We start from the raw sequence: 18,840 nt of genomic DNA on the forward strand, positions 1-18,840 counted from the left end.
CTGCAAATGTCTTTGCACTAGTGGGACTATAGCAAAGTCCAATAGCCACGTATAGGATGCCACTAGGTACACTGAGTGTTTGCTAGTAAAATTGCTTAGTTTAAAAAACTTGGAGTGTGCAATGCAGGCAGATGTGCTGCAAATGTCTTTGCACTAGTGGGACTATAGCAAAGTCCAATAGCCACGTATAGGATGCCACTAGGTACACTGAGTGTGTGCTAGTATAATGGCTTAGTTATAATTCGTTGGAGTGTGCAACGCAGGCAGATGCGCTCTGCAAATGTCTTGGCACTAGTGGGACTATAGCAAAGTCCAATAGCCACGTATAGGATGCCACTAGGTACACTGAATGTTTGCTAGTATAATGGCTTACTTAGAATGAGTTGGAGTGTGCAGAGGACAGGAGGGTACAGTGGCAGGATTGTGGGGCTCTGGGTAGAGGAATGGAAGCCTGCCTTTCTATTCCCTCCTAATGGTGAAATGCAGGGAGGAAATCCCTGACCTTGGCTACACAGACGCTGTCACTGTTTTCAGGACCTGTCACCTTAACTCTGACCCTGCCGCTTTGAGCCCTTAAAAGGACTGCTAGAATGTGCTCTCCCTAAGCTGTCTAACGCTGTGTATGCAGCGCATACAGCTGTATCGGCTATAGGACTCAGGAGGACGGAGCTGCGACAGTGATGTCTGACACCAAAGACGCAGAAGGCAGATAATGGCGTCCGTGAAGAAAATGTCCGGTTTTATAATGCAGGGACATGTGACATGCAGATCCTATCACACATGCCGTTGCTTCTCTGGCTCAAAGTCCACTTAGGTGTGTGTGTGTCTGTGATTGGCTGACATGCTGGCCCGCCCCACAAGACGCGCGCGCTTAGGGAAGGAAGACAAGGAAAAAAAAAAAAAATGGCGATCGCCATTATAGAAACAGCAGTGATCTGAAGGCGCTGTTCACGCACACTATACACTGAAATGTGATAATAGTTTGATTCACAGAGTGACTTACACTATTACAGCAGAAACCAAGCTAGGATTTAGCTGTTTTTTGGCTGCTAGAACCGTTCTCGAACGTTTCTAGAACTATCGAGCTTTTGCAAAAAGCTCGAGTTCTAGTTCGATCTAGAACATGCCCCAAAATCACTCGAGCCGCGAACTGGAGAACCACGAACCACGAACCGCGCTCAACTCTAGTCACCACCCTTTTCATCTATAAAAAAAAGAAAAAAAGGAAAGGAAAAAATAAATGAAACATAATACAATAAACACGTTATGGAGATATTTGGTACCTCTGTATCAGTCCAGTCTAACAAAAGTTATCCAGTACACAAAATTCAGTGCACAAAAGAATCGTGTAATTCAAAAGTACAACCCGCCCCACAAAGAAAAACTCCTCATAGGGCTATGTCAATAAAAAAGTTACAAAAAAAAAAAGTTACGGTTCTTGGGAGACGAGGAGGACAAAAAATGAATGCACAAGAACAAAAAATTGCCCGATCATGAAGGGATTCAATGGACCTGTACGTAAAGCTCGATGTCGGCTGTTATAGGATTTCTTGAATGCTATCTTGCATACATATTTAAAAAATTGGCTGTCCCTATATGATCACTAACCCTTCTTCTCGCCCTCCATCTGCAGGAACCTGGGTAACATTTGGATCCCAGATTTCAGATGAGGTAAGGAACGCAGCTGGAGCGGGTGAACAGATCAGCACCGGGAGGAAATGGGGCAGGTGTGAGACATATGGTTGGGGGCTGGAGAACAATGGCTGAGGTTGCTGACCCTGCCTGTTTTCTTTCCCACCAGGTAGCAGAAAATCTCATGACTGTTGCTTACGAACATGGCATCAATCTGTTCGACACTGCTGAGGTGTACGCGGCCGGCAGGTGAGAAGAGAGTAAGAGAGTGGCGGAAGGAAATGAAATATTTGATGAGCAGTTTAAAAAGGCCATGAACCCTAAAGTTTAGAGCAGATTATATCAGTCATATAAATGTGATCAAGTTACTGGGACAAAGATCGAATACCAAGTAAAGGCTCTACTAAAAGTACGGCACAGTGCATCAAACAATTAAGAGGTGCTCCTGTGAACTGATCGGCAGAGGTGCCATAAGTAGGACCCCAACTGTTCTAATAGGCTAGGCCACCAATTTTATAGGCTTGGATGACCCACTTAGAATGGACTTTGATTAGCACAGGCATATGTACATTAAGACAGGTCATACCCCCATAAGGCTATAAAGGTCCAGTAATATCCACTACTGGCTTCGAAAAATCTTAGTGCAAAAGCCCATTCCTTTCATGACCACAGCTATTTAGCAGAACCGAGAGAGATCATGTGAATCATTTCTCATCAGTCCTGACTAGAGTTGAGCGGATTGCTTATAATCCGGGTCGCGGATGTGTCGGGTTGACTGAGAAGTCCGAGATCCGATACGGAATCCGGCCAATATATCTATGAGGAGCGGAATCCGGGACGAGAGAGAGGAAAAAAAATGCCGAATCCGGATCGTGCACCCGGAATCCCGGGTCCGGCTCGGACTCGGATCTGCCGCTCAAACCGCGCGGATCCGGATTTTTCCGGTTCAGGTCCACTCAACACTAGTCCTGACTTGTTAAAAGCAGCTATGCTTCTCAAGGTTGGCCTTATACATACTTCAGGTCTCTGTAACCCCATCCACACGTAAACCCACACATACACAGATACGTACACATGCATATTTAGAGACAAATTCACAAACATACTTATAAACAGACATAAATATAAACACTGTCGTGTACTGTGACATACATAGATACACTTCATACATGCACACACGGACATATTAGAGAAAATATTAAAATGGGGAAGCCGGCAGCTGCCTCATTCACCTCCCCACTTGTCTCCATCCAGCTCATCCTGGGCATGTGGCTGTACAGCGTGATGGCCGTCACTAATAGACATGGCTGTACAGTGCACGCTGACACTGCTGTATATACATCACAAGCAAGGCTGAGGGTAAATACATCCCTGAGGCATAGACAGCACTGAGGGGGGCCATACACATTACTGGGGGCCATACATATTACTGGGGGTTTGTGGGGCATACACATTACTGGAGGACATGGGGGGTCATACACATTATTGGGAGATGCTGGGGACCCGTGGTATATACACATTACTGAGGTACACTGGGGCCCTGGGGGCATACACATTATTATTATTATTATTATTAATAATAATAATTATTATTATAGCGTCATTTATTCCATGGCGCTTTAGAAGTGAAAAAGGATATACATAAAAACTAGTACAACAATCAGTAACAGTACAAAACAGACTGGTACAGGAGGAGAGAGACCTTGCCCGCGAGGGCTCACAGTCTACAGGGAATGGGTGAGGGTACAATAGGTGAGGACAGAGCTGGTTGCGCAGTGGTCTACTGGACTGAGGGCTATTGTAGGTTGTAGGCTTGTCGGAAGAGGTGGGTCTTCAGGTTCCTCTTGAAGCTTTTCACGGTAGGAGAGAGTCTGATGCTGGGGTAGAGCGTTCCAGAGTATGGTGGAGGCACGGGAGAAATCTTGGATGCGATTGTGGGAAGAGGAGATGAGAGGGGAGTAGAGAAGGAAATCTTGTGAGGATCTGAGGTTGCGCGCAGGTAGGTACCGGGAGACTAGGTTACCAATGTAAGGAGGAGACAGGTTGTGGATGGCTTTGTAGGTCATGGTTAATGTTTTGAACTGGAGTCATTGGGCGATGGGAAGCCAGTGAAGGGATTGGCAGAGTGGCGAGGCTGGGGAATAGCGAGGGGAGAAATGAATTAAGTAGGCTGCAGAGTTCAGGATAGATTGGAGAGGTGCAAGAGTGTTGGCAGGGAGGCCAGAGAGCAGGAGGTTGCAGTAGTCGAGGCGGGAGATGATGAGTGCATGTACTAATGTTTTTGCTGATTCTTGGTTAAGGAAGGCACAAATTCGAGAGATATTTTTGAGTTGTAGTCTGCATGAGGTGAAGAGGGCTTGGATATGCGGCTTGAAGGATAGAGCAGAGTCACATTACTGGGGATGCTGGAGGCCTGTGGGGCATACACATTACTGGGGGATACTGCGGGCCATACACATTATTGGGAGATGATGGGGGCCTGTGGGGGGCATACACATTACTGGGTGGCATACACATTACTGGGGGACACTTTGGGGCCTGTGGGATATAAATATTTTTGTGGGATGCTGCGGGCTGTGGAGCATACACATTACTGGGGTCCTGTGGGATATACACATGGCTGGAGGCCTGTGGGATATACACATTACTGGGGGACACATGGGGGCCTGTGGGTATACACATTACTGGGGGGATACATGGGGTCTGTGGGATATACACATTACTGGGGAATACTTGGGGCCTGTGAGATATACACATTACTGGGGGACATTTAGGGGCCTGTGCGATATACACATTACTGGGGGACACTTGGGGGCCTGTGGAATATACACATTACTGGGGGCCTGTTGGATATACACATTACTGGGGTCCTGTGGGATATACACATTACTGGCTCTGGAGGCCCATGGGGCGCACACATACTGGCTCTAGGAACCCATGGGGTGCACACATACTGGCTCTAGGGACCTATGGGGTGCACAGATACTGGCTCTAGGGACCCATGGGGCGCACACATACTGGCTCTGGGGACCCATGGGGCGCAAACATACTGGCTTCAGGGACCCTTGAGACACACACATACTGGCTTTGGGGATCCATAGGGCATACACATACTGGCTCTGGGGGCATATACAGGCAGGCAGGCAGCACTGTAGGACGCTGGGAGCCGGCAACAACTCATCTTCCTCTGTGGGACAGGAGCACATTGCATGTTAGCTCCAACCACAGATGAACTCCGACCTGCGGTTGTGTGCTCTGCCGGCAGACAGCAAAGTAAGCCTGCTGCCAAAGCACTCTCTGCGTTCCCTGGAAATCTACCGCAGGAAAGCTATTGACGACCTGCTTCTGCTGAACGTGAGTGGGCCCCTCAGGCTGTCAAGGGCCCCGACACTTGCCCAGGTGGGCCGGGTGTTGATGCTGGCCCTGTACATACTGGTCAAAAGTTGAGCAAAACGTGCAATTTCAACCCAATCGAGAGGAACTTAAAGGAAACCTGTCACCAGATTTGGCTACTATAAGCTGCGGTTACCACCAGTGAGACCTTATATCCAGTATTCCAGAATATGTATATAAGAACCCAGGACGCTGTGTAGAATGTAAAAAACACTTTTATAATACTCACCTAGGGAGAGATCCGGTCCGCTGGGTGTCGCTGCTCTCTGATCTGGTGCCTTCTCTCTGAGGCGATTGCTGTCCTCCTTTTTCTGAGGCCTATGTGCATGATGTGTCCTACGTCATCCACACTAGCTAGCATTGAGGTCCTGGATAGGAGCACTTTGATCTGCCCTGCTCAGGGCATATCAAAATATTGTAGTGCACATGTGCGGGCGGTCTATAACCTTTCCTTGCGCTTTCGCATTATAGCACTTTGATCTACCCTTAGCAGGGCCTGCGCAAGACCACAATGCCGGCCTCTGTGGATGAGGTAGAACAAGTCATCCACAGTGGGTTCGGTAGAAGGAGGACGGCGACCGCCGCAGAGAGGAGGACCCTGACCAGAAACCAGTGACACCCATCAGACCGGTCTGCCAGCTAGGTGAGTATTATAAAAGTGTTTTTTTTACATTATACAGCGCAGCCTGGGCTCTTATAAACACTATTCTTGAATGTTGTATATAAGGGCTCACTGGTGGTGGCCGCAGATTATAGTCGCAAAATCTTGTGACAGGTTCCCTTTAACAATAATTATTTAAGTTCACTGATGACTGACCTTCATCATTGAGAAGAAAGTTGGCCGAGGTAAAACATCATCCGGTAGTCTAGAAAACATTTCTCAGATTTTGTCCAGAACATTCCCAGAAAGATCGATCGTTCTTCAAAAAGAAAAAAACCTAAGTAGCCAATCGAGACTAAAACGAATGCCGGTGAGTGATCTTTTTGCTCAGTGGTTGCTCAACCATGAATGTAATAATGTGCATTGAGAGACATTGAGCTGAAGCTCACTTTTTCTGAATATTTAGGGGGTGCTATTGCCAGTTTGACTTTGAAAGGTCCTAGTGAATCCTATTTCTAAAAGAAGATCTTAAAAGTCAAGTGATCTGGTTGTCAAAAAATTAATAATTTGCAAACATTGGGAGGTTGCCATCCCCCCCACCCCTGCATCCTTCAATTTGGCATTCAAATGGGAACAATGACTTCCTACCAGACCGTTCTTTCTCTAGGTACTGCTCTAGCCCAACGAGCAATTGTGAAAATGAGATGATAAAGGTATGATGCGTTCTGGCCAGATGCACCTGCCAAGTTCTCTTGAGGCCAGGATCGTCTTGGACTCGAAAATTGATTTTTCATAGAGTTTAATTTTAAATGATGACCGGGTTCTGGCAATTTGCATTTAATCATCTCATTGCTATTAAAGGGGCAGCTATTACTGGAAAATGTTTGACTCTCGTAGGAACCTGTTAAGTACTTGGGGCAAGGAGCAAAAGTGTGAAGGTCAGCGCTAGGGGGAGCTTCACCAGAAACCCCGGTGAAACATGTTGCTATGTTTTTTTACCTTATGCCTTGTAAGAATGTGGATATTTTAGGCTTTATAGAAATAATGTTTTCTTTTATGTTTAGTTTTTAAACTCTTCAATGACGTAGCCATATGTGTCACAGACAAGGGACAGAAGCTATACCAGCCATATGGTACAATACAAAGGGAAGGGGATAGGCCCTAAAGCTAGGGAAAGGGGGAAGTGGTGAACCCCGACACAAGCCTTATACAGGTTCCGCACCGGTCGCCAAGCAGTAATACCTCAACCCTAGGCAAACCCTGATCTGGGCCCTAAGTAAGGATGGAGGGTATGAGCTCTTCGTCATCACCATTACCACTAAAGCAAGACACAAGGGAACAATACAGGGGAAACACAACTGCAATCAGCAGAGCCCTGGTAGATAGGAAAAGTATCCAAAATAGCAAAAGGGGTGTTTGCAAACACCCCTTTTGCTATTTTGGATAATTACTCCTGTTGGGGTTACATAAGGTATTATTGCTATTTTGATGTAGATAGGAAAAGACAACACTTATCTGAGCTGCAGCAACTACAGACATCTCTGGAGCAATAGAAGACAACCTCTCCAGACCTCAGCAAGGAACAACTATAAACTGCACCCAATCAACCCAGGGTGAGGTTAATAAAGGAAGGGAGGGGCTGGCAACAAAGAGGAAAAATCTGACGATTTTATACAACTATTTATAACATTCTCCTTCAGGGCAGGCTAGTTTACACTGGTACAACTTTAAGGCATATACTGTAAATGTCCCATCCTGGTCCCCTATTGTGCCATTCCACACATACACACATACACACACACACACACATTATACTCACCTTACCTTCCGTTCCATCTCCGGCCTCCTGGTTCTTGCAGTTCGCCAGTACAGGATGTGTATCAGGTAACCATCACGACTGATTCCGGAACTTCCGTTGCCAGAGCGCTGACGTCAAAGGTAGGAGCCGCTTGCCTCTGATTGGTCAGCGCACTGCCTTTGAATAGCGGCTGACAGCGGACGTTCCTCCATCATCGCGATGGTTACCTATACACATCCTGTAGCAACAAACTACAAGAACCATGAGGCCGGCGATGGAACGCAAGGTAAGGTGAGCATAATATGTGCGTGCGTGTTTGTGTGTGTTTGTGTGGACTGCAAGTGCGCGTCAGAGCGCGGTGGATGTACGGAACTGGAAGTGTGTGCGGTGAGTATTTGCTCATACTGAGTTACAAATTTACAGCAAGCTTTGCTCGTTATGCGAAATACTCGCAAACCAGGTTACTGGGTTAACCGAGGTTCCACTGTACATGGAATATTCTGGACTTATGCTCCTTTTCTTCCTATGATGGGAACAACGTTTTGTGTGCAATTACAAATTATCGTCTGATCTTCCAACAGAGCAGAGAAGACTCTGGGAAATATTCTTAAGAAGAAAGAATGGAGGTAAGAAGTCCTATAATATCTACAGTATGTGCATGGCTATATATCTCATATCTATGGGCCCCATTCATCATTTCTTGAAGTCCCTTTTTTATCCTTTTTTTGTCTTGTGGAATTTGCTGATGTTTTATTTGTGCCATAGTTGTCAAAATTGTACTTCAATTTGTGAATTTTACAAAATTACACCTCGCAGGCCCAGGAATGGGACTCCGGCATCTCCACCATTAGGCCTAAGCCACACGGTGAGAAAATCGGTGCGAGTGGAGTGCGATAAAACATTGCATTCCACTCGGACCGATTCTAGCCTGTGTCAGCACACATGAGTGATTATTTTCTCAGCCCTAATCGGACCGAGAAAACAATCGCAGCATGCTGCGGGTGTAATGCGAGACTCTTCTCTCGCACCCATTCAAGTGTATGGGGCGAGAGAAAAATCGAACTGCACTCGCGGTAGCGTGCAGAGCAAGAATCGCAAGAGCTGGCTACAAAGGAGAGAGGGAGAGAAATCCATCCCTCCCCTCCACAGCGCCGGCCCGTCCCTCCGCAGCGCCGGCCTGCCCCTCTGCAGCTGAAGTCCGCTCGCACAGTCGGACCTCAGTCACAGGCACACTCATATGACACTCGGCTCTGCTGTGCTGCCAGCGCGAGCCGAGTGTCATGCGAGTGTCGCGGGCGGGGAGGAGGGTGTCAGCACACCGCGCTCACCCCTTCTGCTCGGGTCCGGCAGTTGCTCCTGGTGGCTCGAGCTGCGGGCCGGATCCCGGGGTGTCTCGAGCGACGCTCCTCGCCCGTGAGTGAAAGGGGGGGGGTGTTTGTTGGGATTATAGTTCGTGACGCCACCCACGGTTGTGGTGATGGCACCACCGCTGCTCAGTGTGGGGGTCCCGGGGATGGTGATGGGAGCAGCCAGGTGTTGTGTTGCCCCTCCGTGGGTAGGGGTTGGTGATCCCGGGGCCCGGTGAAGAGACGTGAAGTGTAGGGCCTGGAGGGCGCAGGGACGCGGGGGCAGCGCTATGCCTTGCGGCACTGTGGTACTCACTCAGCCTGAGACACGGACACAGTTTGTACGGTAAACCAACGGCTGGTAGGACGGTCCCACAGACGGTTGCACCTGCACTCCCGGTAGGTGACGGTGACGTCTCTCTTCCTTGCACCTGTTTGACTGATGGTAGCGGTGGATTCCCTCCGGTTACCCGCTCCCCGACTGCAATCTGGGCCGGAGGAGCTCTACACTTTGCCCGCAGGCGCTGGCCCTGGGGAAACTGGTGCCTTGGCGGTGGCGGTGTCTCCCCGGTAATGGTCGGGCTGTTGCCGTCAATCGGGACTTTGTTGCTGGGGGATCTGCGTCCCCTTCACTGACGGATTCGGCAAATTGGGCGACTCCTAGCCTTGCCGGGGTCCGAGAGGCCCCTGCCCTGGTGCTGACTGTCCTTCGGAACACTGCTCCAGACCACCGGGCACACAGCCAACGGGGTCCTTCCAGGAACTTCCAAACGGTCCCCCTCCGGACAGTCACCGCCGTCGCTGACCTTGCTGTTCTAGCCCTACACACAGCTGGACTCTCAGGCTTTGCACTCTCTCTGCGCTGTCTCCACTTCTTGCTTTCCTCCTTTTCCACTTTCACTCCTTTCTCTTAGCTGTTTACTTTCTCACTTCAGCTCCTCACACTTGCCCTGCCTGGGCTTCTCTGCTGTTCACTCCTTCATGTCCCTGAGCTTTCTCTGCTCTTCACTCAAGCTCCTCCTGAGCTAATCTGCTTCTTTACTCAAGCCCTGCCTGGGCTAATCTGCCTGGTAACTTCCTGCCTCCAGAGTTGTGAGCTCCTTGGTGGGCGGAGCCAACCGCCTGGCCCACCCCCTGGTGTGCATCAACAGACTCTTGGAGGAAGGCAACAAGGATTTTTGGTTCAGCTTAGATGTGCCTACCTGGGGTGTGGGGTGTGGTGGTGTGACCTGTGTCCCCTGGCTTGCCCAGGGCGACACATTCCCCCTTAGCAAAATGCAGACCGTCCGCGGGCTGCCGTCCTACACCGGTTTTATTTTTCTGTAAAAAGGGGATAACAGGGTTAAACAAAACATAAGCATAACATTTTTAATCAACTCTTCCCAAGACGGGAGGCACATTTTCTTTTAACGTTTCAACGGTGTACGGTCACGGTTTCCGCTCTCTCCCACCCAAGCAACCTGGCCCTGATGCTGCCCCTAAAACCCAGGCAGCACCCCTTGACCCACAGTCCAGCACAAGTCACCCGAGCGGGATCTGTCCTTCCCTCCAGAGGGTAGCCACCGGTCCCTTTGGTGGCTGGGCCCTGGCCTGCTCTGCTCAGGGCCCTCCCTCCAACCTGCCTCTCCGGAGGCGGCATTGCGGAAACGGTAACGGTACCCAACATATTTACAAGCCACTAACGTTTGTGGTTGCCCTGCAGAATTCACGGGCTTGTCCATGGCTAGTTTCCATGCATTTTTAAACTTTTAACGGTCCCCACGGGGACAACGGTGCCGGCGCCTGCCGGTTGCTAATCACAGCTGACAATCAGGTGAAAACTCGGTTCCATCAGTGTTTTTCATTTTTCAAAACTTTCAACAAACTTTCAAACAAACACACAACACTCTTTTACATTTGCGGTCCCCTCTTACTCATAGAACGGTCTCCCTGTACCTAAGTGGGGGTCTACCTAGGTTGGAACGGGTGGACCTTCGGGGCCCGGTGTCAGTGGTGCTAGACAGTGGGGTAGAGGGAACAATCGGTTCCTCCTCCCTGCTATAGTGTGGGGCAGGCGGAGGTGCAGGGGGGCTGGGTGCAGGTTCATCCCTGGGCACTGGCACTGGTTCTGGCTCACGGTTAACCGCTTCCACTACTTCTTCATCCACGGGTTGTGGGAACAGTATCACTGGAAGTATCACCGCGCCGTTCTGTGTAGGCCAGTTTGCTGGGAAGTCACCCATTACAGTGTGGATTACCTCTGCTGCCTTTTCCACTGGTGGAGGAACCGGTACTTCAGCCTCTGCTTTTAACGCTGGGGGGCATTTCTTTAGATGGTCCCGAGAAACTGTGGCCAGGGTGCCCCCTTGGTCACGACTGATCTGGTAGGTCTTCCCATTGTCCCACTCGGTGGGTTGTACGACGTAAGGGACTTGCTCCCACTGGTCATCCAGTTTGTGGGCTTTTCTCTTTCGTTTCAGCACCACATCTCCTGGCTGGAAAGGACCTGCAGGCGCCTTCTGGTTGAACCGGTGCTCTTGCTGTTCTCGACTTCGACTGAGGTTTTTCTCCACATACTCCTGGATTTGCCGGTACTGGGCCCTCCTCCGACTTTCCCACTCTGCCGTTGAAGGGAGTGCTTCCGGAGCCTCCAACCCCATCTCCAGATCCACCGGCAGGCGGCCAGGCCGGGCCCTCATCAGATACGCTGGGGTGCACTTCGTCGAGCTGGATGGGATATTATTGTACATGTCGACCAAGTCGGGTAACTTTTCCGGCCACATGTTCCGTTCTTCCAGCGGTAGCGTCTTGAGGAGCCCCAGGACCAAGTGATTCATTTTCTCGCACATGCCGTTGGTTTGGGCGTGGTACGGAGTGGTCCGGATCTTCTTGCAGCCGTACAACTGGCAGAATTCGTGAAACACTTCTGCTTCAAAAGCCGGGCCTTGGTCAGTCAGCACCTTCTCGGGGTACCCATGGGGTCGGCAAAAATAGGCCTGGAACGCTCGGGCAGCGGTTCGACCAGTCAAGTCCTTAACGGGGACTACCACCATGAATCTTGAGTAGTGGTCTACCATGGTCAACGCGTAGGTGTACCCACTTCGGCTAGGGGTGAGTTTGACATGGTCCAGGGCGACCAGCTCCAGCGGCTGATGGGTGACTATGGGATGTAACGGTGCCCTCTGGCTAGTCTCGTCCTTTCTCCTTAGTGTACAAGGACCGCACTCTCGGCACCAGGCTTCCACCGATTCACGCATCCCACTCCAATAGAACCGCTCCCTCAACAGCATCTCCAGCTTCTTCCACCCGAAGTGGCCAGCACCATCATGGTATGCCCGCAGGACGGTAGCAACCTCAGCTTGAGGAACGATCAACTGGCATATTTTCTCATGGGTCTTTGGGTTGATCAGCTCACGGTACAGCCTCCCTTGGTGTAGGTAGAGCCGTTTTCGTTCTTTCCACAAGCGTTGGGCTTCGGCTGGAGCGGCAGGGTCCATTCCCATAGCACCTTGCTCCACCAGGGTCTTGACAAGGCGGACAGCCGGTGCTTGGTCCTGGGCGTCCTGCCACTCTTGACTGGGCCACGGGTCCAGGTCCGCCCGTTGCTGACATACTTGTACCCTCTCAGTAGGCGGCTGGTGAAACGCAGGCAACTCAATCTCCTCGAGGTCGTCATCCTCACACCCCTCTTCTGACAAATGGGGCATCCGGGAGAGTGCATCTGCATTGATGTTGACACGACCAGCTCGGTACTTTATGGTGAAATCATAGTTGGCTAACCGGGCTACCCAGCGCTGCTCCAGCGCGCCCAACTTGGCCGTGTCCAGGTGAGTTAGCGGATTGTTGTCCGTAAACGCGGTGAATTTTGCCGCCGCCAGGTAGTGGCGGAACCGCTCTGTGATAGCCCACACCAACGCCAATAGCTCGAGCTTGAAGGAGCTATAGTTCTCAGGGTTCCTCTCGGTCGGCCGGAGTTTTCGGCTGGCGTAGGCAATCACCTTCTCCTTCCCATCCTGGACCTGGGACAAGACCGCTCCTAGCCCCACGTTACTGGCGTCCGTGTGGAGGATGAACGGGCGCCCATAGTCAGGGTACGCCAAGACCTCTTCTCCGGTCAAGGCCGCCTTCAACTGGCCAAAGGACTCCTCATGCTTGTCCTCCCACAACAGTGGGGCTCCAATAGGTCTACCACCTTTGGTCTGTCCCACGAGGAGATCTTGCATGGGGGCAGCCATCTTCGTGTACCCCTTTATAAAGCGCCGATAGTACCCCACCAGACCCAGGAACTGCCTTACTTCCCTCACTGTGGTTGGTCTCGGCCAGCTCTGGATGGCAGTGATCTTCTCAGGGTCGGGGGCGACACCATCCGCACTCACCACGTGTCCTAGATACTGCACCCTGGGTTTCAGCAGATGGCACTTCGAGGGCTTCAATTTCATCCCGAACTTGGCAAGGGACGCGAACACCTCGGCCAGGTGCTCCAGATGGGCCTCATACGTCTGGGAATAAACAATCACATCATCCAAATACAGCAGGACGGTCTCGAAGTTTAAATGTCCCAGACAGCACTCCATCAACCGTTGGAAAGTCCCGGGGGCATTGCACAGCCCAAACGGCATGCTATTGAATTCGCATAGCCCCATCGGGGTGGTGAAGGCGGTCTTCTCCCGGTCCTCGGGGGCCACGGCCACTTGCCAGTATCCGCTGGTGAGGTCAAGGGTCGAGAAGTAGTTTGCAGTTCTCAGTGCAGCCAAAGATTCTTCAATACGAGGCAATGGATAGGCATCTTTATGGGTTATCTGGTTGATCTTCCGGTAGTCCACACACATCCGCATGGTACCATCCTTCTTCTTGACCAGTACCAATGGAGCGGCCCAGGGACTACAACTGTCCCGAATAACCCCTGCCTCCTTCATATTCTTCAACATATCCTTGGCACACTGATAATGTGCAGGGGGAATAGGTCTGTACCTCTCTTTGATAGGGGGATGTTCACCCGTGGGAATGTGGTGTTGGACCCCCTTGATCTGCCCAAAGTCTAGGGGGTGCTTACTGAAAACCTGTTCGTACTCCTGCACTACCCTATGTACCCCTGCCCTGTGATGTGTAGGGGTATCATCAGTGCCCACATGTAGCTGTTGGTGCCACTCCTTGGTGTCCCCCTGGGGTGGGGAAGTGCTGGTGGTAGGTGGGAGTGTGGATGGACGGGCTTCCTGGATAGTGTGAGGGTCTAGGGTGAGCAGTTTGGCAATGGTGGCATACCGGGGAAGCCTAACCTCCTCTTCCCCACAGTTTAACACTCTCACAGGCACTCTCCCTTTCTTCACATCTACCACCCCTCGGGCGGCCACTACAGTGGGCCAGTGCTCAGAAGGCATGGGCTCCATCATTGCAGGGTAGTCACGCCCCTGAGGCCCTACTGCTGCCCTACACCAGATCATCATCTCACTTCTAGGGGGCACAGTCAATGGAGCAACATCCATCACTCGCACTCCACCAATCTCCCCTCCGGTTGAGCTTACATGCTGGCGGTACATCAGGGCGCGGATCTCACGTTGCACAGCCCTCTGCCGGCTCCCCGCCGCCGTGGCGGCTAGCTGCTGCAAAAGGTTCAGCACATCAGCCATGCAGTGTTCCATCACATTGGTCCCCAACACTATTTTCGGGTTATGATCACTAGGCTCATTCATGATCACAATCATGCCCTGGTGTTGCAGTTCAGCTTGCCCCACTGTCATAGCCACCTCTTTATACCCCACCTGGGTCAATGGAAGTCCATTAGCGGCAATCAAATTTATACTATTGTCTGGAGGCGCTAGCTCGTCTGTGGCCCAATATCGCTGGTACAATGTGTACGGTATGGTAGTTACCTGTGATCCAGTGTCCAAGAGAGCCATCACGGGTATGCCGTCCACAGCCACAGGGATGATAGGGCGGGCCCCGACGTATCGGTCTCGCCAGTCCGGGGGGCCACGGTGTTCTACTCCTGAGGATTGGCCCGGGGCCCCAGGGGTTGCTCGTTTAACGGGCACTGTCGGTAAACATGGCCCGGCTTACGGCACTTGTAGCAGATTGGAGGTCTGCTCCGCGGGTTGTTAGCGCTTCTCTGCTGCATCCAGGGAACATCTTCGGGACTGTCAGCAAGCTGTATCTGCGCTGGGGGCTGAGATCTGGTCAGAGGTTGTAGTGCAGCAAGGATTTTAGCAAGGTCTCCATCCAGGCGACGGACCTGGGCTGCCAGTTCTTCCACTGCGCTGCTCGAGGCTGCAGGTAGTAAGGAGGTTGGTTTGGCTGGGGCCGCCACAACAGGAGCTGTCTCGACGGGCTACGGGACAGGTTCCAGAACTTCAGCAGCTGGGGGCTGTAGTGCTTTGATAGCTCGCTCCTTTAACACAGCAAAGTCCACATCAGGGTGTTCCAGGGCCCACAGCCGGAGTTGTTTACGATCCTCAGGGGACCTCATCCCCTGTGCGAATTGCTCCACTAACATCTTGTTGCTATCCGCCTCATTAATAGAGTTCACCCGCTTTAGCGTGCGGAGGGCGGTCTGCAGACGTAGGGCATAGTCCCTAATGCTATCCCCGGCTCGCTGCCGGCACTGGTAAAACTGCATCCTCAGCTCAGCTTCAGTCCGCGTCTCGAAGGCAGTCTGTAGCTTCTCGAAGATGGTGGCTACAGAGAGCCGGTCCCCCTCGGCCCAGGTCTCCGCTTCCTGCTCCGCCGCACCGGTTAACTGGCCCAGCACTATCGCTGCACGTTGCTTATCAGTCAGGGGGTACAGCTCTAGCAACGGGTTAAGCTTTTTCCGGAAGGCCTGCAAGGCATCCGGTTTCCCGTCATACTGCGGTAGCCAGGCAGCTCCGGGTGCATAGGGCAAGGAAAACGGCATGACCTGAGCAAGCGCGGGGGCCGCGGCACCTCCCGCCAGTACGGCCGGGACCTGGGCAGGCCCATTCCCATCCGCGGGTGCCGCTGCGACCACCGCTCTTCCAGCGGCTCCGTCGGGCGCAGACATCTTGTTTCCGTCCCCCTTAGCTCTTTCCGGCCCCTCCTCTCTCGGGGCGGAGTTTTGGCCTTCGCGCCTCTACTGCTCGAGAAGACGCTCGAGCGGGAACTTTTCGCGCCAAAGATGGCGACTTCTGAAATTTTTCTGCCGGATACCTCCGGCGGTAACAAGGCGCACCTCTACCAGACGGCAGAGCGGTAAGATCCTGTTCGTGACGCCAAGTTGTCGCGGGCGGGGAGGAGGGTGTCAGCACACCGCGCTCACCCCTTCTGCTCGGGTCCGGCAGTTGCTCCTGGTGGCTCGAGCTGCGGGCCGGATCCCGGGGTGTCTTGAGCGACGCTCCTCGCCCGTGAGTGAAAGGGGGGGGGTGTTTGTTGGGATTATAGTTCGTGACGCCACCCACGGTTGTGGTGATGGCACCACCGCTGCTCAGTGTGGGGGTCCCGGGGATGGTGATGGGAGCAGCCAGGTGTTGTGTTGCCCCTCCGTGGGTAGGGGTTGGTGATCCCGGGGCCCGGTGAAGAGACGTGAAGTGTAGGGCCTGGAGGGCGCAGGGACGCGGGGGCAGCGCTATGCCTTGCGGCACTGTGGTACTCACTCAGCCTGAGACACGGACACAGTTTGTACGGTAAACCAACGGCTGGTAGGACGGTCCCACAGACGGTTGCACCTGCACTCCCGGTAGGTGACGGTGACGTCTCTCTTCCTTGCACCTGTTTGACTGATGGTAGCGGTGGATTCCCTCCGGTTACCCGCTCCCCGACTGCAATCTGGGCCGGAGGAGCTCTACACTTTGCCCGCAGGCGCTGGCCCTGGGGAAACTGGTGCCTTGGCGGTGGCGGTGTCTCCCCGGTAATGGTCGGGCTGTTGCCGTCAATCGGGACTTTGTTGCTGGGGGATCTGCGTCCCCTTCACTGACGGATTCGGCAAATTGGGCGACTCCTAGCCTTGCCGGGGTCCGAGAGGCCCCTGCCCTGGTGCTGACTGTCCTTCGGAACACTGCTCCAGACCACCGGGCACACAGCCAACGGGGTCCTTCCAGGAACTTCCAAACGGTCCCCCTCCGGACAGTCACCGCCGTCGCTGACCTTGCTGTTCTAGCCCTACACACAGCTGGGCTCTCAGGCTTTGCACTCTCTCTGCGCTGTCTCCACTTCTTGCTTTCCTCCTTTTCCACTTTCACTCCTTTCTCTTAGCTGTTTACTTTCTCACTTCAGCTCCTCACACTTGCCCTGCCTGGGCTTCTCTGCTGTTCACTCCTTCATGTCCCTGAGCTTTCTCTGCTCTTCACTCAAGCTCCTCCTGAGCTAATCTGCTTCTTTACTCAAGCCCTGCCTGGGCTAATCTGCCTGGTAACTTCCTGCCTCCAGAGTTGTGAGCTCCTTGGTGGGCGGAGCCAACCGCCTGGCCCACCCCCTGGTGTGCATCAACAGACTCTTGGAGGAAGGCAACAAGGATTTTTGGTTCAGCTTAGATGTGCCTACCTGGGGTGTGGGGTGTGGTGGTGTTGTGACCTGTGTCCCCTGGCTTGCCCAGGGCGACACACGAGGATCGCACTAGTGCCCCGTGTGGCCCTGGCCTTAGGAGTATCTCTGTGAATAGCATAGGGCCCCTAGCATGAGGGACAGCATAGGGGCCCCTATCCCTCGTTATCCATGAAGCCAGATCATTCCACCACTAAAAAAGAACAAAATATTGCAGAAAAGCGAAGAAAATGATGAGTCAGGGCCGATCTGAGTAATATAATAACTCTTGTCTATTTATTTTCTACTCTTTTTCAGGCGTTCAAGTTATGTGGTTACAACGAAAATCTACTGGGGAGGCCAGTAAGTGTCGCAGGCGTCACATCAATGTGTTACGATTAATGGAAATGACTTTCCTGTACCGTGATTACATATCTCCACATTGAGACACCGATAGGCCGTGCTCAGAGGTCCACAACATTTGCCTTTCAATAAAAGTACATCACTTTCATGTAAAAATAAAGTACTGACATCTCGCAGTTTTTATTGGGACTATAAAGACTAACACTAAGATGTTTGTTCTGTAAATTTCACTTCCCAGCAGTCATCTCAGAATCATCACTGACAGCTGACACCTGTATTTAGAGCCACCATTCACAATAGGTGATATCACAGCTCACCTCCTCTCCCTGTACAATGACTAATAACACCTCTATATACAGTAGATAACACCGGATTCACCATTCACAATAGATGATATCACAGCTCACCTCCTCCTCCTGTACAATGACTAATAACACCTCTATATACAGTAGATAACACCGGATTCACCATTCACAATAGGTGATATCATAGCCCACCTCCTCTCCCTGTACAATGACTGATAACACCTCTATATACAGTAGATAACACCGGATATACCATTCACAATAGGTGATATCATAGCCCACCTCCTCTCCCTGTACAATGACTAATAACACCTCTATATACCGTAGATAACACCGGATTCACTATTCACAATAGATGATATCACAGCTCACCTCCTCCTCCTGTACAATGACTGATAACACCACTATATGCAGTAGATAACACCAGATTCACCATTCACAATAGATGATATCATAGCCCACCTCCTCTCCCTGTACAATGACTAATAACACCTCTATATACAGTAGATAACACCAGATTCACCATTCACAATAGATGATATCATAGCCCACCTCCTCTCCCTGTACAATGACTAATAACACCTCTATATACAGTAGATAACACCAGATTCACCATTCACAATAGATGATATCACAGCTCAACTCCTCCTCCTGTATAATGACTGATAACACCTCTATATACAGTACATAACACCGCATCCACCATTCACTATAGGTGATGTCACAGCTCACCTCCTCCTCCTATACAATGACTGATATATCTATATACAGAAAATAACACAAGACGCACCATTCACAATAAACCGTGTGCAAAATTTTTATTTTAGAGGATTTTTTTTTATTATTGATCAACCACTATGTTCTCAATCAACCCAAAAGACTCATAAATATCAAAGCTTAATATTTTTGGAAGTTGGAGGGTTTTTTTAGATTTAGCTATCTTAGGAGGATATC

The 18,840-nt window shown here is 51.4% G+C and overlaps 1 protein-coding gene across 1 annotated transcript in view; it reads left to right on the forward strand.

The window, feature by feature from the left end:
- The window catches only part of KCNAB3 (potassium voltage-gated channel subfamily A regulatory beta subunit 3), a 119,202-nt gene that overhangs the window by 54,520 nt on the left and 45,842 nt on the right, over window positions 1-18,840 (forward strand). The window contains exons 3-6 of the mRNA XM_075346707.1: window positions 1,634-1,671; window positions 1,802-1,881; window positions 8,006-8,050; window positions 17,537-17,581. Coding sequence (XP_075202822.1) covers window positions 1,634-1,671; window positions 1,802-1,881; window positions 8,006-8,050; window positions 17,537-17,581 — 208 coding nt within the window. The remainder of the gene's footprint in view (window positions 1-1,633; window positions 1,672-1,801; window positions 1,882-8,005; window positions 8,051-17,536; window positions 17,582-18,840) is intronic.

This window comes from Anomaloglossus baeobatrachus, chromosome 4 (assembly GCF_048569485.1).
Source record: "Anomaloglossus baeobatrachus isolate aAnoBae1 chromosome 4, aAnoBae1.hap1, whole genome shotgun sequence".
Lineage (NCBI taxonomy): Eukaryota > Metazoa > Chordata > Amphibia > Anura > Aromobatidae > Anomaloglossus > Anomaloglossus baeobatrachus.